At 40.4% G+C, this 25,433-nt stretch overlaps 1 protein-coding gene across 1 annotated transcript in view; it reads left to right on the forward strand.

Annotated features, from left to right (window-relative positions):
- The first annotated feature begins 86 nt into the window (after positions 1-86).
- SMG6 (SMG6 nonsense mediated mRNA decay factor) overlaps positions 87-25,433 on the forward strand; it is a 94,669-nt gene continuing 69,322 nt past the window's right edge. The window contains exons 1-10 of the mRNA XM_053457091.1: positions 87-203; positions 4,954-6,643; positions 8,947-9,136; positions 9,876-9,986; positions 10,079-10,185; positions 10,279-10,357; positions 13,856-13,966; positions 16,796-16,987; positions 20,264-20,325; positions 25,190-25,335. Coding sequence (XP_053313066.1) covers positions 119-203; positions 4,954-6,643; positions 8,947-9,136; positions 9,876-9,986; positions 10,079-10,185; positions 10,279-10,357; positions 13,856-13,966; positions 16,796-16,987; positions 20,264-20,325; positions 25,190-25,335 — 2,773 coding nt within the window. The 5' untranslated portion in view covers positions 87-118. The remainder of the gene's footprint in view (positions 204-4,953; positions 6,644-8,946; positions 9,137-9,875; positions 9,987-10,078; positions 10,186-10,278; positions 10,358-13,855; positions 13,967-16,795; positions 16,988-20,263; positions 20,326-25,189; positions 25,336-25,433) is intronic.

Below are 25,433 nucleotides of genomic sequence, written 5' to 3' on the forward strand. Positions count from 1 at the left end.
CCGTACAGAAATATGGCGCTTGCCGGAAGCTAATGTCCACACTTACGGATTGGACCAGCACAGCCGCCGTAGACGTGCGTTCCGCTTCTTGTTTTGATTCCTGGCGGTCGCAGGCAAGATGGCGGCTACATTGGAACGGGTTAGGATCTCCGCCTCCGAGTTACGGGACTTGCTGGCAGCCGGCGACGGGGCAGGCAGTCGAGGTGAGAAAGCTGGCACGTAGTGTGGCTGCCGTCCAAAGAGCGGTTTATATGATGCTGCAGTGTATCTTCACGCAGGTTCACGAACACGCCCCCTCACAGCCCAACTTCCCTCAGCATGTCACCGGAACAATAGTGTCTCACACCTGAGAATATGTCACGAGCAGGGGGGCATATCTCCGTATGTGGCCCTTACTTATAGATGGGCCCCGGAATGTGTTGTGCCCGGACGGGCGACAGGCAAATAAGATTATCTACGCGATAATAAGGAGCACCCGATATGATCTGATCCCAGGAGAACGTGTAGATGCAAAATGCGCCTTTAAATGTTTTTAAATGGGGCGGCCATGTGAGATCTGTTTTCATAACTTTTCCTTTATTTGAAATCCAAGAAGCCGTATATTCTCTATTCTGTGTCTTTTGACTTTAGAGATTCCTCTCGATTGGCATAGAATATTCTCCTTAGCCCAGCAGCTAGAGGCAAATGCACCGGGAGTGCGCATGCTCAGTGTTTGGGTCTCTGACACCAAACTGGACATTACTGCCATTAAGTCGTACATCTAGCTGCTTAGTATTCACCAATCCCACTTAACATAAAATATAAGTAGTACAGGACACACGCACTCACTCTAGATGTGTTGGTTGCTCATTTTGTGAGCATCAGTCATTCTTCCACCTGTTGAAGCATTTTTTATATGTGGCACCTTGGTCCACACTGACCGGCCCTGCTGTTTTATTGGCAATACTTTAGTAAATGACCCCCCAAAACACACAGCTAGCAAGATGCTTCATTTGGTAATCAGAATGATCGGCACAGAAACACCGCAGAGGGATCAGCAGAATGATCAGCAGGTGAAACTGCCTGAGCTCCAGTTTTGATCTTGTTGTGGCGGATGCTCTCGCTGCTCATCTTATCGCAGAACGTAGCCTTTGAAGGTTTTACAGCCTCTAGAAAATTGACATCCCTGATAGTCTCAGTGGTTGTTTCCTACCAGCCCGATTCTTTTTGTTTATGATTGTGTTGTCTTATTTCCCATTCCATGTACCATATTTCAGTTGTTTTGACTGTATATCTTATATTCAGTGAACGTACAAATATATACATGAAGCGCCATAACTCCACCAATGTAACATTTGTAACACATTTTAAAGAAATCATCTAAAAAAGGTAATTATTTTTGGAATAAGCTTTTTATATGAAGACCACTATTGCGAACTCCCTTTTCTTATCACTGTATAATATGTAATACACAAAGATATCTGAACAAGTTCAATCCTTAACAGAGAAATCAGCCCCCCCTATACATGTGCTAGAAAATGGTGGGATGGCTTTACTAGCCTGGGAAGTGATGTTGTGTTTATTCCTTCTGAGGCACTTACAGAATACTTGCCTTGGACTTTAAATTTTGCTTATTTTTGCTGTCCCACTTTTTGCTCCCTTGGAACTATTTGGTGTCATTGCATGCTTGATTGTTGTGGTCTTGTGTCACGGAACACTACTTACAATGTAGTAGACATGGTGTTTATGTGTACTGTTTATAATGACTGTACACCCGAGATGCTTCTATATACTTGGTTATGCCGTTGATGTTTGTGATCTGTACAGTGTTGTATATGACACAGGCTCACCCCACATTAACAAACACAATGGGGTATGTATGTAAAAGGAAGTGTATGCTGCGCTGCACTCCTCCAATACAAGCATAACAGATGTAAGTAACACAATATTTAAAGAAAAAGTGTAAACTTACCTGGGCTGATTTTTCTGACAAGAGCAGCTGTCTGATGAGAGGATTTATTGTAGGATAAAGGATAGGACATATCTTCTGTTTCGTAGGTCAAGTCATCAAAGGCGAGACACTTTCTTGCTGGTGATTTGGATGGACTGCAAGTAGCAGTGACAGTAGGAGCAGTCGGTGTTGTCATTCTAGGAGTTTGACTGGGTGCTGCCGGGCTTTTATTAAAGTAGGTTTCTAAGGAGGTTTGAATTATAGCTCTTTTCCCTGGAGATTTCTTTGCAGTAGGCATTACCCCCTAAAATTACAACATTGACTTTGGAACTTCTTTCAAAAAGAGCCACAACGCAATCAAGCTGACGGAAAGCTTCAGTGAGAATTTCGGAAGCTGGGACTCCAGGCTGCTTGATGGTCTCAACTCGCACATCTTTTTCTTCTTTTGCCCTTGAAGTTCCAGAAGATGTTCATTGCTGAGGGGCTCTCTATGGGGCGCCAGAAGTTCAGCAACATCTTCTGGCTCCACTTCCAGCTCTAACTGCCTTGCCATCTCTACAATATTTTCAGTAACATTAGTTACAGGATCTTCAAAGCCTTTGGCATCAACTAACTTGGCATCGTTTTTTTCCAGGCCCTTTTTATAGCTCTTATGGCATTCCAAATATCTCTTTGTTTTTATGAAATCCAAGGTGTCGTAGTTTTTTCCAGAATTTAGTTAGAACTTCTTGCCCTGTTCCTTCTTCATTGTCTGTTGCTGCAGTACATTTACAGAATATTATTTTGAAGTAGTTCAGCTTGAAGGTTGACACATTGATCCACATTGGGGTTCAGCTCATCTAGCATTTGAAGGTGGCATCTACAAGGAGCAAAATTTTGAAATTTGTCAAGCCCTGTCTTACAATATATATTCTAGACGTATTGACAGATAAACAAATACATTAGCTGAAGAGCGCCCGGCTCATGAGCTATTTTTTTTTTAAGCGTTATTGACCAAGGATTTGGATTTCCATTCTCATCTGCTATAACCGCTGTCGATACTGTCCATATACATATATATATATATACGGTGTATATATATGTATCATTACACAACTTCAATGAAGTAGTAATACTCTATTACCCTTATTGCAGTGGGTAATTAAGTAGTCGTTTTTTTCCACTCATCTTCTTTTTATGTTCGATATATCAGTTTGACTGGCTTTGCAAGTTCTCCAGAAATGTTTGTGAATTAGTACAATAAGGGCTTGACCTCAAACTATTCAGGTTGGTCTGTTTGCGTGCCTTTTTAATCCTGAACACATTAGAAGCATGTAAACGTGAACCTACGATGCCTGCGCGCATCATTCTTCCAAGAGAAACACTGTTCCTTTCATTGATTATCATGTGTTAGGCAGTTGTCTGCGATAAAATATTCTTCATACTCTATTAGCTTTTCATCAATTTCTGTCTTAAACATGTGAAATAGCATATATTTATTTTAACTCCTATACACTGGGTGGTAATTATCCTCCATGTATAAAGTTGGTGTGTGTGAGTTTTCCTCCTACACCTTCCAAGACAAATCATTAAACAATTCAGGAAATAATCTGCTTTTTTAGGCGGAAACAACACAATGGCCTTTTGACAGGCTATATATAATTGTTTATATTGGGCTACACAAGCTAACGTTCTGCATTGTAATGTTCAGGGATTATGTATTTAGAAATAGATCTTTTTCATTACCCGTAGATGATATATAATCGTCATTTTGGGTGACTCACGCTCCTGTCGCTTTATAACATGTACATCGCTGCCGTAATTAGATCTTTTGAGATGCTGCCTGACACCTCTGATGTCGGAGGTAATTAATCCCACTCGCAGAGCTTTAAGGCAGACCATTTTTATACTTTCCAATGCATGTTTAATCATAGTTAAAGAAAAAAGTATTTTTTTTCCCCCCTTTCTTAAATCAGAAATTGATTTTTCTGTGCGCTTTATAATCACTGGGAGAATGGGAGACGTCACCCAAAACATATCATGGAAAATATACTTGACTGTCTGTGTTTATTCGGAAGACTTGTGATACCAGGAAGAAGACATAATGCACAACTTGGTAGTGTTTCTCATGGGACGTAACGTGCAGCATTAAGAAATACATGCCGCCTTTCTCATTTTTTTGTAGATGCGTTTTTTTTTTTGTTTTTTTTTTAAATTTCCTGGAAAATATCCATTATACTGAGCAACTAAAAGAATGGTTTTTATCTTTACTGTGGAAATACACTTTTTATCATTTTCACCAACATTCTCAAGGAAATGCCTCCACTTATGCCGGGTTTAAAAACATAATACACAATGCTGTTCATCCCTTTAAGTTTGCATTTGGCTTTCAATACAGATTTATCATAATACTGGTGTAGAAACTATACGTCTTCCATGGAACTGCCTTCTATGACAGAGAATTTGTCGTATCCGGTATAATTTTAGCTATGACAGTAACTGACCCCCCCCCCACTCCCATTAATGAGCTGTTACGCATCTTTTTTTTGGATCACAGGTTTCCAGTCTTTTATTCAATTTATGGTGCCTTTTATAAATTAAGTTAGCTCTTATATAATCTCCTTACCGTGCAACTCAGAAATGTATTCACTAACTATATGTTAAGAAGGCCTTGTCCCAGCAAGGCTTTCCTTCAAGTAGAGCTGACCCCGCATAGCGTATAGTTGGTATAGAGAGGTTTCTTCAAGGTGATCTCACCTATTTACCTGCAGCTCAGCCTTTCTTGAAAGGGGCCGTAACTGATGATGGCCCCTCATCATGCGTGTGAAGTCAGTAAGTTTAAAGAGTGTTCCTCCTGTGTATAAATGATGATGATGATGATATTTGTTAGACAGTTTGACAGTTTTGTGTTTAATATAAAAAAGTTTTTTTGTGTGAGTAGTACATTTATTCATTTTGTTGTAACACGCTTTACAATGCATTGCACAAGCTGGTTAGCTGAGATTTTCTTTCTGATGAACAGGCTTTTGTTTTTTGTTTCATAGAAAACATGAGGCAAATTAAAGAACCCAGACACAGAAGAGATAATAGACGTCCAGACATGGAAATCTACAAACCTGGTCTCTCCAGGTTGAGAAGTAAGCCTAAACAAGATGAGACTGGTCATGAAGGTGACAGCATTGAGGGTGCTAACGAGCCCAACATAGTTAATGGAGTAAGTCCATCTCCCGTCTCAATTGAGGCCATGCAAGATGATGATCTTGAGCAGGACAGCCATTTGTCGAGTATCCCAGAAGGTCAAGAACGAAAGATCCCCAAAAGAACCAAGAAACCTGACAGGCAAATCTACCAACCAGGAAGACGAAATCAGATTCTCGGGAAAGAACCTTTGAGTGAAAAAACAGAAGAAGACTGTGTGAGAAAAATAGAACAGCTGAAAATAGTCGATGAGGAAGACTATGAGAAGGTCAACAAAAAAGCAGTAAAACATGAGATGGTTCAGGATGATGGTGGTAAGCCGAATAAGGCAGAAAAGCCTAGGAGGTCTGAGAAAGACAAACCTAACAAGGCTGTGGAAGATATGCCCTTCGTGAGGCCCGGGAAGGAGGATCGTAAGTCTGGTTCCACTAAACGTTACTCCCATTCTGACAAACGCAGGACACGGACTCGAAACTGCAGCACCAGCTCAGCTGGAAGCAACAACAGCAGCGAAGATGCCCTTTTTGGAGAAGTGACTAAGAGACATCAAGATAGGGCAAAGGTAATTGGGGATCGGAAAGAAAAGGTACGCGTGAAAAAGCAGGTGTCTCTCTCTTCCACTGATTCTTTAGAAGAGGATTGCAATGAATGGTTAGAGGGTCCACCTGCAAGCAGAAACTTGGAAAAGAAGAGACCGCACCCAATGGATAAAGGACTGGTAACCAAAGCAGACATTGAGAAAAGAGCAGGTAACAGAGATAATAGAGGGGTGATTCCTCAAGGACAGTCTAAACACCGCTCTTACCCTGATGAAGACCGAGCAAAGAAGAGAGGCGAGATAGCGACTAATCGATACAATGCTGATACTGGCAAACAGGAGTTGACTGGGAAAGCAGTTGAACCAAGAGGAAGAGGAAGGGGAATTCTCATTCTTCCAGCCAACACGGACTTCTCCAATTCAGCAGGGGCATTAGATACAAACCAGAGTAACACAAAGCCTCTCCTTATTTCAGCTGCAGGCAAAGGGGTCCGTGGCAGGGGCCGTGGGGGAGCCACTCGTCGCCTGTGGGATCCAAATAATCCTGAACAAAAGCCTGCTTTGAAAAACCAGATGCCTCAGTTACACTTTCTGGACACTGATGATGAGGTTTCACCTTCCTCCCAGGGTGATGTTTACCAGTCTGTGCCTCAGACACCTTACTACAAGTTTCAGAACTCTGATAATCCATACTACTATGCCCGCCCAGCATATCCTTACAGTAGTTTTTCTATGCCGTACTCCATGAGCCCCAGCAACGGCATGTACCCAGGTGCATATTACCCTGGATACCAAGCCCAGCCTGGGCATTATAGCTCTGGACACTATTCGGGAAGCCCCCTGACTCCAGAAGAAATGGAACAGCAGGTGAGGACACTGCAGCAGCAAGAAATGAGGAGTCTTTTGAGACTGGCAGATAATCAAGAGCTGCAACTCAGTAACCTCCTATCCCGAGATGGAATTAGCACTGAAGGTCTTAATAAAATGGCAGTTCTTCGGTAAGTAATCCCATTGTTCATATTGTTGACGACAGACCATGCAAAGATGCATACTTTAAGTGCCGTTTTTATTTTAAATATCAATATTTTTCCCCCAACATGTAAGGTAATCTTCATAGGACTGGCAACACAATTGTGCTTGTGTAATGGATGATCTTCTTTACGGTAGGGTAGATACGAAGAACTTTAGAGAAAAGTGAAACTGCGGACAGAATTTGTGCAGCTAACTCGAATAAATCTTATCTTTTCTTGGTTGATTCAGATAAAATAGATTGTATGTGTCCCCAGTTTTCCATAAGTTGTGCATTATCTAGTCATACTTAAGAATTGTGGTGTCATCACACTCCTCAGTCAGATTGCGCTCAGCCGATAGTTAGACTCCTTTTTATGATAGACAACAAGCTGCTACAGAACAGGACTGTCCCACCATGGTCTACATTAACTTTTCCATGACCCCTATCCTGTCTGAGAAGGTTATACAGTTTATTACATTATGACATCATTTTCTTTAATGGAGTTTGGCCCTCCAGCATATGAGACCACCTACAACCCACCCCATAAAAGTGTTTGGCGAGCGTTATCATGGAACATGATAAATAAATAGCTTTAAACACATATTGTGAGCAGAATAGTTTGTAACACTTTAATGGCAAGCCCATAATGTGTCTTTCTGGAATCAACTTTGGGTGCAAGGTTAAAATTCAGAGTTTAAAATCTGGGAGAAGTGCCAGATAGCATGATTGTAATTGTGGGAGCCAAGTCTAAGAACAGGCCTTTGGGACAGTTGGCTCATATGCTAATGACCGTCTATATTTGTTACGTCTTCTACATAAGTACTTATAGTTTAATGGGGGGTAAAAATACTCTTTAGAATTTTTTTTATGAAAAACAGTGAGTTAGTAAAATAGTCAAAAACGTTTCCTATTATGAACCTGGTCTTCCTGTAAATAATAATAAAATTGAGGGCAGCACACACCCACCATCCGGTACTTCCATTTTGGAGCTGCTTTTTTCTTTCTTCACACCATTGCCTCATATCCTGATTCTCTCCATGGAGGATGCAAATATGGGATAATATTGAGGTCTATGCTGGCTAAGCACGGACCTCCATAGCGTAAATTGGACAGTTGATATCTCAACCAGCCCATTGAGCTGTGGGCCACATTGGGAGCCACATCGCAGAGGATCAGACCCTGGGAACGCAACAAGGGCTGTTACAGTGACAGACCTACCTCCCTACGACAGAATACGCTACCCATTTACTACTCCATTGGTTCATTTACTGTTATTACTAAATTATGTTTCTTAACTCATTTTCAACTAAGTAAAACAAGCAATCAGACTTTTCAAACAAGTAGCTCCAAAATCATGTAGCTTTTAGTTTCAGCAAGTTCCTTTAACTGCAGCGGACCAAATGCCATTATACACTGGATTTTGGAATTCAAGAACCCTACCGGATAGACATACAGTTGTGTTAACCAATATTCCCTCTTCCCTCTGGTTTTCTTCATCATTGCATTTTCTGGCATTGAAGGTTTGGATCTTTAACCAATACCAGATTTTAAGAGGGAACCTGGGCAAAGAAACAGCCCCTCATCTTCATGCTTATCTCATGTTACTATAAAAGACAAATATAGAGCCCCAGTGATTTTGGTTTTGCCAACTTTAGAACTTTGGCCCGCTCTTCCATTCTGAACTGCTTTGATTATGTTACTTTTGTGGGTTGTTGCAAACAAGCAGCTTATTTCAGGTCATGTCAAAAGGGCTTAGGGTAATAGGGGAAATGTGGCCCGACAGCTTTCTCTGGTACAAGGTACAATTCATGATTCCAATGCTAACAAGTTGTCCAGATCAAAACATCCCCAAATAATGAAACTGTCATCATGATGCTTAACCCTTCATAAGAGGGTCTTAATGTGGATTGCAGTATTTACGTTTTCTTCTAACATAGCAGGGTCCGTTTCGCCCAACAAACTTCCGTTACTGTTCATCTGTCATTGGAACTTTGTTCAAGAACTGTTGTTGCACAACCGGTAGCTTTATTGACAAATGCTGGACAAGTTTTTCTTTTTGATGAGCAGATGTTTATGCTGTCCTTCTTTTTGTCATGAATCCCATGTTTGGTGGAATCATGAGAATTGACTTTAATGAGACCAGAGAGGCCCTGCAGATCCCGATGTGGCTTTGGGACCTTGTGTTCTGAACGCACAGGCCTGATTCTTTACTGAAGCCTCATGCTGACTTTATCTGTAGATTGTTCCTTGTTCAGTGATACTGGTTTGAGAAGTTTGTTCTTTTTGCAGGTCAGAGCTCCTTCAGCTGTACGAGCGCTGCCTTCTGACAGACATCGAGTTCTGTGACCAGCATAATGTGGACCAGCTGCTGTGGAAGAGCGTCTTCTATCAAGTCATAGAAAAATTCAGACACTTCCTGAAGGAGCCCTCTTCTGAAAGCGATGTTATTCGCAGGCAACTCCTCCAGGTCCTAGACGAAGTAAGTTGAAAGGGTTAAGGTCGTCATCTAGAGCACAAACAAACAGAAATAGGTTGCCAATGGACTATAGGAATATGGAAGGATAAATAGTATAGCGTGTAATAGGCAAGGTAAAAAAAAAAAATCTAAAATTTCCCAGCGCCCTTTCATTCATGGATGCCATACAGCTAGCTAGCACCTGTCATGGTATTTATCTTAAATTGATATAAAGTTATTAAACGTACCTTGACCTTTCCTGCTCATTTATTATTCTCATTAGCTTATATGGTATTTACTTTACAGTAACACACACGCTCATGCACGCACATGCTAACTCCATACATTAATGTACACGGTACATGCTGACATAAACACTCACACTGATGCCATACAGTAACACACAGATGCTAACTCACTATTGCACAAATGCACACATTACCCAACAACATACACTAACACACGCTGCCATGCAATTTCTAGAATTAGAATTAGAATTTGAAATGTATAATGACTGATGGGGTTACTGATCACAGACATCTGTTTACCTGGTTAAAGTAAAGATTTTAAAATTCTAAACTACAAAAAACCCAATCTTGTGACATATTAAGTTCATATAAATAAGTCTAATGTTGCTTAGCTATCCTCCTATACTTTATTTGTTTTTGCTTGTAAATTTAAGGAGCAACTACCAGTTTTATTTTCATATATTTTCATGTTATACCCCCCACCTGACTTAATTTATGTTTGTCTGTGTTTGTAGGGAACAGCGTTTTTTGACAGTTTGCTTCAAAAACTGCAAGCAAGTTACCAGTTTAATTTGGCGGATTATATGGATGGACTGGCCATCCGCAGCAAACCTCTACGTAAAGTGGTACGTGGTAGCAGCCTTCTATACGTTTTAATTCACTGTTTATATGCACAACCCCGTGCCTCAAGGGTTTTTTTGTTCTCTTACCCATGCAGGTAAAGTTTGCCCTCATCAGTGCCCAGCGCTGCATGATATGCCAGGGTGACATCGCTCGGTACAAAGAGCAGGCAACAGACACAAGTAATTATGGTAAAGCCCGCAGGTAACCAGCTGTATTTTCTGCTTCCATTTGATTGACTAATCCAGATTGAATTAGTAGTTCATGTTTTTATATGAAAAACCTTCTTTTTTCCAGCTGGTACTTAAAAGCTCAGCACATTGCACCAAAGAATGGACGACCTTATAACCAGCTTGCCCTCCTGGCTATATACACGGTAAAGAAAAACAAAAATTGTATTGTGGGTTACAGTGTTAGTTTGCAGCTTTACTGAGGGGGCCGGAAGTCCTACAAAACTTATTATTTATGGTGCCTTGAATCAATTCAGTGTGGGGCTGAAGACATTTTTCTTCAGGTGTCTCTGAATTCTTAGCTGCTGTGTGTTCTCTGTTCATGCACACAAAGAAATGTTCTATTAAGGCTAGTATAAGGCACCCATTTGTGGCCCGTTCCTGATGTTGGAACGGGTGCATGCCATGGCATCTTCAGCAAAGGCAAGGGGCTTCACAGCCCTAGGAGTCCCCCCTTAGAATCACTCTATGCAGCAGCCTCGACACACCCTCTTCCGCGATTGGCAGGAGGGGCAAGGCTTTGCCTGTGGCTCCGCCCTTTTGTGGAAGTCAGCAGAGAGACCAGAATAATGCAGATAGACTCCTCAGCGAATCCGTCTTCCCAGAGCCTCTGGACACGCCCCCTGGGCACGCCATCTACCTATGTTATTAACCCCTTCGCGACCTTTGCCGGTTCAGCACCGTCATAACAAGAAGGTCACTAAATGACCTTTGACGGTCCTGAACCGTCAAAAAATTAAATAAGCTTAGAAAGTGATCAAGGATCACTTTCTTCGCTTAAACGGCCTTGCTGCAATGCCTCGAGATCGGCATCGGGGGCCATGTCTGGCCCCTCCCCGGGGCGTCAACAGCCGGCATACATTGTATGGCGGCGGACGCCCGTTTTAAAAGCGTTTAGGAGGCGATCAACGATCGCCTCCTAAACATAAATGGTGTCGCTGGAATGCCTCGATCAGGAGGCATCCAGCGACACCAAACACTTACCTCTGGGTGGGCTGTGACCGCTCCGGAGAGCGGTCACAGCCGCCGCTGCCGGTGATCTTCGCCATCAAGCAAGATGGCGGCGGCCCGGGAAATAAAACAATAAAGACCAAATAGTTCGCTAGAGGGTCTCCAGACCCTCTAGAGAACTGTCTCCACTTGCTGGTTGAATACAGGTACTGCATTCAACCATGCAAGTCAATGGAGCCCAGCTTTCTAATCACTATGTGATTAGTAAAATATTCAAAAAAAAATAAAAAATGGAAAAAAAAATAAAAAAAATGTGCTAACATTTAAAAATAATTATGCAGTGATGCCACTAGATGAACCATCCAGTACCAGCAAAATGTGTAAAAAAAAATATAAAAAAAGTATTAAAAAAATAAAATTAAATTAAAAAATAAAGTTTATTATTTTGAGCAAGTGCTAAAATTTCTCAAAAATCTCAACAAAGAGTTAAAATAAAAGCACTTCAAATACCCAAGGGGTGTCTAATATATAAAAAAAAATGGCTGATGGGGTAAATTGGAGTGGCCTAGCTCAAAGATAGGGCATAGGTACAGACTGACCAAAATGGAGAAAAAAAGCGCACTTCCCAAATGTGGCATTTTAAATCTGAAACAACACGACAAACCCATGCATGTCGGGTATCACTGCACTCAGGAGATGTTCCTGAACACACATTGGGGTGTTGTTTGACAGTGGCATATACCAGGACCTGTATATCTAAAACTAAAATACAATTTGTGTGAAAAAAAATAAAAAAAATTACTATTACAAAGTTTGACAAAGTGTAGTTCTATAATTGGTGCATGGAAAGGGTTAAAATAACAGCATTTGGAATACCCTGGGGTGTCTAGTTTTCAAAAATATATGGTTTGAATGGGTTAAATTGAGTTAACCGGCTTCAAAGATGTTCCAAAGAGGAGATGTAGGCAGACTGACCAGATTTGTTAAAAAAGATTTGGAAATCATAAAACGCTGCTTGTACTTATTGCCCTATAACTTACAAAAAACAGCAAAAAAACATAAAAACATTGGGTATTTCTAAACTCAGGACAAGTAGTAGAATCTATTTAGCTAGTTTTTTTACTTGCTTTTTTAGGTGAGTAAAAGATTTTTCAAATAAAAGTCATAAAATGTGTTTTTTTTTTTCAATTTTTCACCATGTTTTTTTTATTTTTTTATAGTAAATAAGATGATACGATCAAAACATCTGAAGAAAGCCCATCTTGTCCTGAAAAAAACAATATATAACTTATGTGGGTACACTAAATGGGTGAGGAGAAAATTACAGCTGAACACAAGCACCACAAAAGTGTCAAAACAGCCTCGGTCCCACAGGGTACAAAACGAAAAATGAGCCCGGTCCTTAAGGGGTTAATAGACCACTTTTATAATGCGTACATTGTTCTATCAATTGGCCTGTGCACCCCGTCTATTTTAAATTGGCAGGTAGTTACAGTCTCTGAATTGAGCAAAACTACCGTGTGTTTCATGTGTCAAATCCTATACTGAACATCTTAACCCCTTCAATCCCAGGGGTTTTTGGTAAATCAAGTACAGGAGCAATTATTCCATTTTTGCGCTATGTCGGTTCAGCAATTATTCTCCTTTCCTGTGAATAGTGTACCCATGTAAACTATATATGGTTTTTTCAAGGAGAGATAGAGCTTTCTTTTGATACCATAGTTGGATGTTTAGCTGAAAATTTAGAATGAGACGTTTTTAAAAGTGTTGCCTCTGAATCCTCACAAAATTAGGTAAAGTGATGGAAAATCCCCTCCAAGTTTATCAATTCAGGTGTCCTGATTTCAGAAATACCTAATTTAAATAGATTTTCCATACTTTCCCAGCACCAGGGAACATACTATAACTAGGTGTACATTTTTTTGTAGAGTTTTTATGCTTATGGCTTAACGGGCTTTGTAGTTGTGAACGGGGGCAGGAGGGTTATACTGGGTAGATGTTATGATAGGGCAATGGTATGTAAGGTTTTTTCATTTTTTTTAATCTTTTTTATATACATTTTTTTTTTTTTAATATATTTTTTTTAAATGGTTAGAGGTCCTCTTAGGGACCTCTTGAACATGTTATTAATGCCAGTGATGTCACAATGACATCACTTAGCTCACTTTATTTTTTATTTTTTTATTATTATTTATATTATTATTTTAATGATTTTTTTACTATTATTTTTAAATGAATTAACTTTTTTTTGTTCTGCTTTTCTGTTTCAGGACTGGAGGGGGAGTGAGAGACATGGTTTCTCACTCCCCTCCCCGCGATCCCCCTGCACTGATCACACTTTACAGCAGATCAAACAGCAGAAAGCCGGCGATGCTGGCTTCTGCTGTCAGGGGGGAGTCCAGCATGATCTCCCTTGCAGCAGCAGGGATGTGTCCCTGCCTCTGCAGAAAGGGCTGGACGTACCGGTACATCCATAGGGGATTCTTGGGATGCGTTTTTTTTGGCCGTACCGGTACATTCATAGGGGACTGAAGGGGTTAAATGCACAAGAAGAAGAAACACAATGCTAGAGGATTAAACACATAAATAATTAAAAATGTGGTCGCTCACGTCTGTGCCTGTTTTTTTCTTAGAAGAAAAGTTTTTATTAACACGGTAATTAACGGCTAATGACCAGTATTTGTTTTATACAGAGACGCAAATTGGATGCTGTTTATTACTATATGCGCAGCCTGGCTGCAAGCAACCCCATTCTCACTGCTAAGGAGAGTCTCATGAGTTTGTTTGAAGAGACCAAACGCAAGGTATGATGAGTCGCATTAAATGCTTAAAGGGACTGAAACTAGGAAGTGGCTTGTAGCACACTTATTCAAATCTGTAGTAGCAGCCAATGTATGCTAGTTGAACATAAGTCTTTAGCCAGCATACGTTCCCACTGGTTTTAAAAGGAGTGATTTGTGTGTAGGTAGTGTACTTAAGTATGCTTGCTGCTTTAAGTAGAGGCAGCCAGGGGAGAAATTGTGTATTATGCTATAACAAAAAATGTAAACTAACATTGCTTTCTGTGGCAAACCTCTTCTTTTCTTTGCCATGGTAGCCATCACTTACAGAGATTCCTCCTCCAGACTCCCCTCCAAACTTTGAATTAATTAGTAGATTAGAACCGCTTCATTGCATTCTTCGGATCCTCAAAGAGCAGAAAGGTGTCCAGAGCTACAGTAGCCAAGTGGATTGTTGCTGAAGCTTATAAAGCAACGGGGAGAGATCCCCCTCACAAACTGAGAACGTACTCCACAAGGTCGGTGGTAATGTCTCGGGTAGAAAGAGACAAGGCTTATATTTGCAAGGTGGCTACTTGGAAGAACTTGCATACTTTTGCCAGGTGCTACAGTATAGGTGTGCTTTCTATGGAAGACTTTGGGAAGAAGGTCCTTCAGACGGCCTTGAGGTGATCCCTGCCTTGGTCTTTGATATATCTCTAAGTGATGACGGCCAGGGAAAGAATTCTACTTACCAAGATTTTATTCCTTGCTTATTTCCTGGCAGCATTTATTTACATCCGATAAATGTATTCTCTTGCATTATTCCTGGTGTGTTTTTTTTTTATTTTTTATTTCACATTGGCAGGTAGAGGGGATGGGTCATGTTATAGTTATTTCTTACCCTATCCGAGTTGGGAGGAAGATTCTCTGTAAGTGATGGCTGACAGGAGTTGAGCAAGGAAAATTTAATTCTCACTTTTCACTTTGCGATAGGGCTGCAACTAACGATTATTTTAATAATCGATTAGTTGGCCGATTATTTTTTCGATTAATCGATTAATCGGATAAAAAAAATGAATGTAAATTTTTCATTTATTTAAAATAATTTACTAAACAAATGATGTTAAATACAAACAGCAGAATAAAAAAACTTTGATAATAAATTTCTTGTCTTTATTTCCCAACCAGCCCCCCAATATATGCACATTTGAGCCCAGGCTTGCTACGCTGCCTCCCAGACATGCCATGCTGCCCCCCCACATATGCCACGCTGCCTACCACAGCACTCCACGCTGCCTCCCACATATACCACACCACGCTGCCTCCCACATATGCCACTCCACGCTGCCTCCCACATCTGCCACTCCACTCTACCCCCCACATGCCACTGTGCCTGATACGCCTTATACCCCCTGAAACACCACTCCATCCTCCCCAGACATGCCACCCTGCCCTCCCCACATATGCCACGCCATGCTGCCTCCCACATCTGCCACTCCACAATGCCTCCCACATATGCCACGCTGCCTCCCACATCTGCCACTCCACGCTGCCTCCCACATCTGCCACTGTGCCTGATACGCCTTATATCCCCTGATACCCCACTCAATCCTCCCCAGACATGCCACCCTGTCTCCCAGACATGCCACTTCTCTACCCCCAGATATGCCACTCTACCCCCAGATATGCCTTATACACCCTGATACACCACTCCGTCCTCCCCAGACATGCCACACTGCCTCCCAACATATGCCTTATATACTGTATATGCCTTATACCCCCAGATATGTCACTTCACTGCCCCCAGGATTTAGATTCCCCTAAATTAACCCTAAACTCCCCATTAACCATAACTGCCCCTAAATTAACCCTTAACACCCCCTTAACGACAGCATCCCCTAAATTAACCCTAAAGACCCCATCAACCACAGCATCCCCTAAATTAACCCTAAACACACCATTAACCACAACTGCCTCAAATTAACCCCAAACACCCCATTAACCACAGCTGCTCCTAAATTAACCCTAAACACCCTATTAACATAACTGCCCCTAAATTAACCCTAAACACCCAATTAACCATAACTGCCCCTAAATTAACCCTAAACACCCCACTAACCATAACTGCCCCTAAATTAACCCCCACCTCCCCTAACTTTCAGTAGCCCAAATATATATATATATATATATTACATACATATATACACACATACACATTATATATATATATATATATATATATATATATATACACAGATACACATTATATATATATATATATATATATATATAATGTACATATACTTACAGTTAGATGAGTGTCACAGCCATGTGGTTCTGGCCTGGAGAAGGAAGGGGCGGGGCCAGTTGTCACAGTGATTACAGGGAGGGGGAGTAAGTAGGAGCTGCTGCTGTGAGACGGTGAGTCAGACTAAACGGATTATATAATGAGGGGGATTTTTCAGAGCGTTTGCTCTGAAAAAACCCTCATTTTATAATCGATAATAATCGATTCAACTAATCGATAATGAAATTCGTTGCCAACGAATTTCATTATCGATTATTATCGATTTTATCGATTAGTTGTTGCAGCCCTACTTTGCGATATAACTTTTGCACATATTTGTATATGTTGATAGCTAGAACGCCCAGATTACAAGATGTGGACATCTTAATACCATCCCTCTAGATTGTAAAAGCACTTGAGCAGGGCCTTCCTCACCTGTTGTTTTCTGTATATCATCCTATGTCATATACTACTTGTTATGTCCTGTCCTCCCTTTGTACAGCGCTGCGGAATCTGATGGCACTATTTAAAACAATAAAAAATAATTCTTTTCACAATTTTTTTTTATATATTTTCAACTATAGGCTGTGCAGATGGAAGCGAAGCAGCAAAAGGATACGGGGCTCAACCTTCACAATTCTAATGCACGGATGACATTTCGACACACCGCTGATGACACTACTCGTGTAGAAGTATGGATCCACCGGACACAGACAGGAACCTCGTGTCAGAACTCTGAGGGCTACAGTGGTCTGGACAGTCTTGGACCAAGTGAAGTAAGTCTATGTTAAGGAACTTTGTGTTGAAAAGCTGACCGGTTTTTCATGAAGCAACTTTTCGCCGTTATCTCTTCCATCCATAAATTCATGTTTAGTCGTGCTTAACTCCTTCAGGTCAAAGGCATTTTTACACTTTTGGACGATGGCTTTTTCTACATTTCTGCTTTGTCCTTGTTCATCTGTCTTCCACGTTTAATTTACCCACACAAGTTACTTTTTTTAAAAAAAACCATATTCATCTTTATAATCCATCATTTAGTATGAAACAATTTATATTTTTTACAGTTTCACCTCTTAAAAAGTGTACTTATTGGTTTAGGGGGACGCATTTCTTTTCTTTTTTTTATGGGAGTGGTTCGAAGTGATACATATGATTAATTTTTTGTCCAAACCATATTTTTTTACGATTTTACACTGTAATTTTTTTAGTATGTATTTTTTGTTGCAGTGCACTATAGCTAAATATCCCGTATAGGGGCTTTTCAGATATATTTTGAAAGAGGGGAAACCCTTGGAATGTTCTTGATGACATCACTAGAATAAAACCAGGGAGACCAGGGTGTCAGTTTGCAGCATCACTGCTAATTGTTCCTTAATTTACCAAGCTGATAAATTTCTCAAATTTGTATTTGCTGTTATGATGTCTAAACCAGCAGCTGCCTCAGTTTGATTAAATTCATTGGCTAAAATATAGATTTAAAAACATGTATTAGTGGTCATCTGTCCTCTTCAAATCGGGTTTGTGGAGACCCCCTTAAACGCACCCCACCTTAATCCTTTTCCTGTCTATGAACTGGAGACAACACTCAGGCGTATGAAAACACTGTATAAATCAACAAATGAAATACTGGGTGTGATGGGGTACAGGACTTCAACCTCTCCGGTGCAAAGTCTTTGATCTCCCCAACCTGTTCATTCACAGTGCAGATGTAGGCATGTACTGTATTATGCAGGGTGCTTATTGTTTCTGAGCTCTAGATGGCGCTGTTTTATCCCCTTCCACGTACTTTGTGTTTCAGGAGGGACACTTCCATATCATGTTAATCACAGAATACCCGTAGGAGGTAATTTTGTTCCCTGCCATTAATTGTTCTTAGATCATTCGTTACTCTTGTGGTCCACAGCAAGCCAGTGATGGGAGTTGTAGAAAGGATGATAAGTAACAAGTTGTTCTCCAGCCGTGGTTGAGCTATGTCTTTATACCACACTTCTCTTTTCACATCAGTTGTGTTTTTTGTTTTGGTCTTTGTTTAACTCGTATTTTTTCTCATGCCGCTCCACCACAGCTTAATATTTCAGACTTCTTGACTTTTTTTTTTCCCATGGCCTCCTTTGCATAGCGTCTCCTTACCAGGGAATCACAGAAGCACTTCACGTGAGTTCTCTGAGAGGAAGTACACAAAGAAGGAAGTGAGGTGCCATGGTGTAGTGTGGTCGGTTACACGCGAAAACCACTTTCCCAGCCTTTGAGGCTGCGACGTGACTTAGAACATGTATATCGCCCCGTATGACTCACGAGTATATACCCACTTCCTTCTCAGTTACCATGCCATGTCTACCTCCCCTACACATTGACCTTGAATTGACCTTCCACATGCACCTCAAACCAGCCATAGATTATCAGTGAAACAAAGTGTAACATAGAAACATAACCGCTAAAAACAGAAACAAATATTAGGCTCACATCATCTAGTTTCAGATCCATTTTAAAAGAGCCAGAATTCTTGCTATAATCCAATGGCCAATTTCTGTGAATTCTTCCTACTGTCTTTGATCCAGCAAGTCCTCTTGGCTGCCAGTTCTACATATCCATCACTATATGATATTTCTATTACCTTGGAAGTCTATTTTTATACAAATAAAATTAGCCAGACACTTCATGTTCAGCAGGGCTGACTTTTTTAATAGGGTTTACAACCTGGTTCCTTTTAGGGACAGTCTGGCGAGGGTTGCAGTTGAAATACCAGTAAATAGAGTAAACGGGCACCCTTATTTTGGTAAATCGGTATTGGTAACTCGATCTCAACAGCTTCACCCATCTGGTACCATGGCTGATAAAAATACCCTTCGTGACCCCAGTTTGTTTTTTGACACACGTCTTTCTGAAGTATATCTTTGGGTCTCATGTGTCTGTCTTTTGCTTTGTTGTTTGTTATAGGAAGCTCTTGATTTAATCGCACACCTCCCTCCTGCCCCTGGCCGGCCATTCTTTCTCTGTCTCTCTCTGCAGGATGTATCCTGGATTCCCAGGGATCTTAACATCTCAGCTGCTTCTCTTCCTTCTGCTCTTCGTGTTGTAGGCTTAGAGCAGACTCAGCCTTGAGAAAGAGCAGATACAGAAATTTACGTCCAAAACTCAAGTATTGAATTTTCATCTTAAGACACAATTTCTTCCTGGGCTGCTGTGCGCAATCCTTCCCTTATTTGGTGCCTTCTGCGTGCAGGCCGGCTTGGGCAGGTGTCGGCAATACGTGGGACCGCGGCTTATAGAGTCCCCCTAGAACGTCGCTTTAGTATTAAGTATTATGTGTTTCTGGAGGCACAGGAGAAAAGGGCGTACATAATATTTCTGTATCTGAACATATATTGCGTTAACATGCAAAGTTATTGCATGTAACCTTCATATTCATTACACGCTCTCACACAAGATTATGCTTTTCCCAAGGAACATTATTTTAGTTGTTTACTAGTCTATAAGGGATGAAGGAGCTCTTATTGCGCAGTGGTTGGAAAAATAAATATTTAATACTATCCAGTTTATCGTGGCCTAGGTAAAGTAACATATGTATAGGTAATGTTAATGTATAGGTAACCACTATAGGTATACCTGGGGTATGCAGATCGCGTATGAAGATTCAGGTAGCCATGGCTTCTAGGATTTCACTGCTTTTACCTAATGTTTTCTACTCTGTATATATAATTGTTGTTTTCTCTGTATCAGTCGCCGAGTATATCTGCATTTGACATGCGGTTCTAAATTGTCTGGCAATACTAAGCCTGCTGTCTATAGTACGATACTGTGCCTGCACGTGCATGAGTTACCCAGCAGAGGGCAGAGCTATGAAGCCACTTGAACTCTTTGCTCCTTGTAATGGCATGTGCCCATCCCAGCATGTGTGTGAGATTTAGGGCATGTCATTCATTTCCCATCTCCAGCCATTCGCCCCCACATCCCCAGGCCAGGTTATCTCAGCACCCGGGACTCCACTCCTTTCCCAGAATGTCGAAGGTTTTATTGTTTCTCTCCTTTCATTTTTTTTCTTTCCCATGCAGCTGAATAAACGCTTCCTGCTCAGTTTCCTGCATGCCCAGGGGAAGCTCTTCACCAGGATTGGGTAAGTGTGCTGGATCTGTCTCTTATTTTCCGACATTATGCATCTCTTTGGAATGCGAGCTGCTTTGCAGCCAAGCTGTGTTTATAGCTGAGGGCGCAGTGGGTGAAGCGCCCTTTGCTGCTCCCTTGACATCCCTGCAGAGTGATGTTTTCTGTTGGCTTAGAAGATACAACGCTCCAGACCCTGATATCACCCCGGTTAGCCGCTGGGGAGTGTTACCATGATTGGATACATTTGCTTATGGTAGCATATTGCATGTTTTGTTAACACTGGTGAAAGAAACCCCTCCTTATCATAGAGGCATAACGAGTCAGTGCTCACGTCTGTGTGTAGTTTCCTTTGAGAGGAAAGGAGTAATGCACAGATGGATATACTAGGGAATGTGTGTAGGATCAGTTCCTTGACGTTATTGTATACATAATTATTCAGTAGTAAAAAGTCAATAAAAGTCTTTGCAATCATCCTTTACAACCTAGTTGCTTAAGAAAAGAAATGGGTAATAATGTTGAGATTTCCTTCTTTCCTGCACACATAATGTGGCATTTCTGACACTAGCGCTTGACCAGTGGTTGGTAGGCATTGATCCTTCAGATTTTATCTGAAGAGACCTAAAGTATGCAACTTTAAAACCTTTTTTACATTTTTTTATTCTGTTGGGCTACTAAAATGTATCACCTTTGAGATAAAGACGCCATGTTCCCTTCGGCCAATATGCCTATATCCACTTTTCTTAATATGGTTTTGGTGTGCAACTGGAGACCCCTGGCTACATGGACTTTCTATGTACAATATCTTCATAAGACGTATGAAGACAAGTCTGTTGTCGAGACACAGAAAAGGAAGACTTCGATTTTACCTGAAGATAACACTGCAGATGTTTGCTCGCCTTGGGAGGCTGCATTGTGGATGGCAAAGCAGGTGGTCAACAAATGGTTTTCCCAAATCCTATTAACTTACGATCTATTAGCTAAAGCGAATGTGTTTTTGACATTTTCCTACCCAATGCTCATGCGGAAAACTTTAATTTTTGTATAAAAACACAATATTTTAGAATGTTTTACCTTTATCCAGAAAGATATATTATCAAAGGAAACATTACTCTAGAAGTATCAGCTGCTATTACAATTGTAGAACACAAACTGGAATCCAAATGCGTAAAACGGAGTCTTCTTCCACAGAGTATAGTTAAATTCTTCTACACACTGCAACGGTTTGTTAATAACCGTTTTGCATTTTATTAAGCCAAATGATGGTACTGAGAGGTATATGTAATAAGGCCATGTCACAATTCCAAAATGAGTCCACAAAAGGCCTTGTTTAATATGACATCTTCTCTGATACTCCGTTAACCTTCATAAACCCAAAGACACGGTCTAGTGGCCAGATCCCCTTTTGACGGACAGGTTCTTGATGTTCACATTAAAGGGAAGCCCCACTCCCATCCATTTCTCCCTGCATGTTGTGTTTTTATATTATCAGTAGGATGCATAGCAGTGTATGATATGTAGCTATTTTGCATACATATTCCTTACAACCATAGGCCAGTTACCTAAGGCTATAAAAGTATGTTCCCTGTTAAGTTTACATTGTTACTGGAAGGTGCTTATCAAATGATGTTTTGACGTCCTAATAATACCCAATAATATATATATATATATATATATATATATAATATATAGTGTGTGTTTATATTACGTGCTTCAAGAAAACAAAGTAATTCTCCGTCTGGATTAAATATTAAATCGGAATGGTTGTGGCACTTGAGGTTATAGCTTTAGATTTTTGGAGGCCCTAAGCAAATAAATAAATAAAGGGGCAATTTCTAACAAAAGTATTATTATTTAACATCATCACAGCTATTAAAACGCATTGCTTTAATTAAACATTTTTAAACGAATTTGATATCACCATTGTATACATTTAATGAGTTTAGGAATGCTTAGAAAGATGTGAATGTGTCAGTACCACTTAAAATCATCAGCCCATCTGCTGCTATTGCGCAATAGATACATGGTAAGTGGCTGCTTATAAAAAATATAGTAAAAGTAAACCTTTACGTAGAACCAAGTGTATGCAATGTTAAAGTCTCATTGCTCTATACTGTTAATGTTAAAGTCTATAAAACTGGTTTAAATGACATCTGGTACTTATGTAGTCTGTTTTCCTTTTCCTGAGAAAAATAATAATAAAATGTAGGGGAGGGGGAATCAGAAGCTGTCATCCAGTCTCGTCAGTGATGTCATAGCCCGAGCTTCCATGTAAATGAATTCCTGTCCGGTGCGGTCCCTTGTTTTGGCTGCCTGTCTTGCAGGGCCGTGCTGTTCTGGGATTTGTCCCAGGTTTTAAACTGGAAGTGCAACCACATACCCTAAATAGACAGCTCTCCGGGAGGAAGCACTAAGCTATTCCCAATGTGGTTAATACTGCTTCCATCGCACGGCGGCTTTATGTAATATTGTGTTTTATTAATCTCTATCTGTACAAGCAGAGTTCTCGTTCTGGATACTGCTTTTATTATTATTATTTCTTTTGAATCCTATTTAATAAACACGAGCGCTAGGAATTGCCACACAATAGCAAATGCTGCGGAGACAAAAAAAAATTCCAGATTATTTAATCGGAACCAAAGAGAAAGAGATGCAGGAACCGGAGTAGTGTATATGTAGACATATTTGTTTTGTTCTGGTTTACTAATGTGGATTTTTGTAAACTCCGTAGATTGTGTTATTTGGCAGTTGTAAGTGCCGCTGCATTTCCTTTTCATACAATCAATATATTGTGTGGTCTACATGCAACGACAGCCTTTTCAACAAAGGTTCATACGTACTATATTTTATTGTATTTTTTCCTATTTAAGTTAAATTCCAGGCAGAAAGATTGTGATAAAGTATGAATATCTAATTATTGCATTAAAAAAAGTTAGAATTGTTCCTGAAAAAATTGATGGTGTTTTGAGCCCCTCGGCCTTTTCACCCGGCTAGTAAAAGCCGTTCTTAGCTTATTGCAATTACAAAGAGGTCTAAATGCTCCCTTTAAAAATGCAGGTTTTAACCCTAAAGACATTCAAAATAGAGGGGAAAGTGAGGGGCTGTGAACTGAAAAGGATGAAACGCATCAGACTGTATTGCTTGATGTTCCGTGTGTCCATGCATATACTTCAAATAAACTTCACTACTTCATGTGATCGCCGAGTGCAAGGGTCTGGGGCTCAGAATGTGTAAAATATAAAACCGTTGATTTCAGTAGGCGCACGTTTCTCCCACTTCTTGGCTTTTTAAGCTGTCAATCAGTGTCAGAAAAGAGCTCCTATTGATTTCAATGGCAATAACTTCAGTGTCAGGTAAATGTTTTTTTCCCAGTTATAGTAGGGCTGTCAGGGACCTTAGACTGTCCCTTTTAATTATCCAAGGCCCAGGCTGTTAACATTATTTGAGTGCAAGTTATATAAATTTATATTTTTTTAAACGTTGTCTACTAAGACTTACTTGGCTAGGGTCATCCCTTGTGGATGGACTGTTTCAGCTGGCGTCTATATACATGGAGGATGGACTGTTTCAGCCGGCATCTATATACATGGAGGATGGACTGTTTCAGCCAGTGTCTATATACATGGAGGATGGACTGTTTCAGCCGGCATCTATATACATGGAGGATGGACTGTTTCAGCCGGCGTCTATATACATGGAGGATGGACTGTTTCAGCCAGTGTCTATATACATGGTGGATGGACTGTTTCAGCCGGCGTCTATATACATGGTGGATGGACTGTTTCAGCCGGAGTCTATATACATGGTGGATGGACTGTTTCAGCCAGCATCAATATACATGGAGGATGGACTGTTTCAGCCGGCGTCTATATACATAGAGGATGGACTGTTTCAGCCGGCGTCTATATACATGTCTTACAGTTCCTTTGTCCTGTGGTTTTTCACATTTCTTAGCCTGTACATGTGTGAAGCTTCAACCATGTGCAGTAACCTTAACTAAGGCAAAGACAATTACTTGGCTTCAATCCGAAGTGATAGACTAAACATGAATAATCACTGCAAGCAAATAACCATTTTCTCAGCAAACTAATGGAATATGTATCAACTGTTTACACTCTTTATACATGTTCTGCATCTTCAATTATTTCTTTGAGATAAGTTATTTTTAGTGAATGGTCATGTGTAGCTTGAAGCTTTGGGGTAAAGCCAAGTTTATTTTTACTAGAGGCTCAATCAATACCAGGTGAGTTAAATGAAAATGCCGTTGTCCTGTACACCTCAAGTAATCAAGTGTATGAGAATTTCTGGCACATGAAGGTCAATAACAAAAGAACCACAAGCAGAAGGCCAAGAAGAAAGATATGGAGATGTAGAGAAACTTTAACATCACGGTGTCCACAGGCTGCAGGGCTCCATCGCGTAGTGATCGTTTAGATTGTAAGCTCTTAGTGATCAGGTTCCTCCACACACTTTTTTGTTTTGAATTCATTTTATCTACACACATATGCCCCGCAGTCAGATTCTCCGTGTCCTTAAACGTTGACTTTCACCAGCAGTAAATGTTGAAGGCAAGCTGAAAGAACTGAAATGTGCAGAAGGATGCAAGATATTCGATTAAAATTGTATTTGTTTTTATATTTTGCGCTTCTGTATTAACATTGATGGGAGAATAAGAAAGTTTGGGAAATAAGGATCTTTCCACAGACTTTCTATACCCACCAATCTCCACAGCAATTTTGGTGCTAAGTTTAATAATTAACTTATTACCATAGCAACTGGTTCTTGATGGCTTTTCCATGTATTCCCTGTCTGCATTTTCTCTAAAGGTTAAGAAATAATGATTTTGTTCTTATTTTACTTATTTTTGTTTGTTTCAGGATGGAAACATTTCCCTCGGTAGCAGAAAGGGTTCTCAAGGAGTTCCAGGCCCTTCTCCAACACAGCCCATCCCCAATTGGTAGTACAAGGATGCTCCAGATCATGGCCATTAATATGTTTGCTGTGAGTCACTCCCAATACAAAGGTAAGCGAGCATCCTACAGGTCTACACGTCTTCTTTTTTGGTGTTTATTTTTCAGTAAACCTCAATTTTCTTTTTGTATTGAACATTTAGGTAACGTC

Source organism: Spea bombifrons, chromosome 2 (assembly GCF_027358695.1).
Source record: "Spea bombifrons isolate aSpeBom1 chromosome 2, aSpeBom1.2.pri, whole genome shotgun sequence".
NCBI classification, from domain to species: Eukaryota; Metazoa; Chordata; class Amphibia; order Anura; family Pelobatidae; genus Spea; species Spea bombifrons.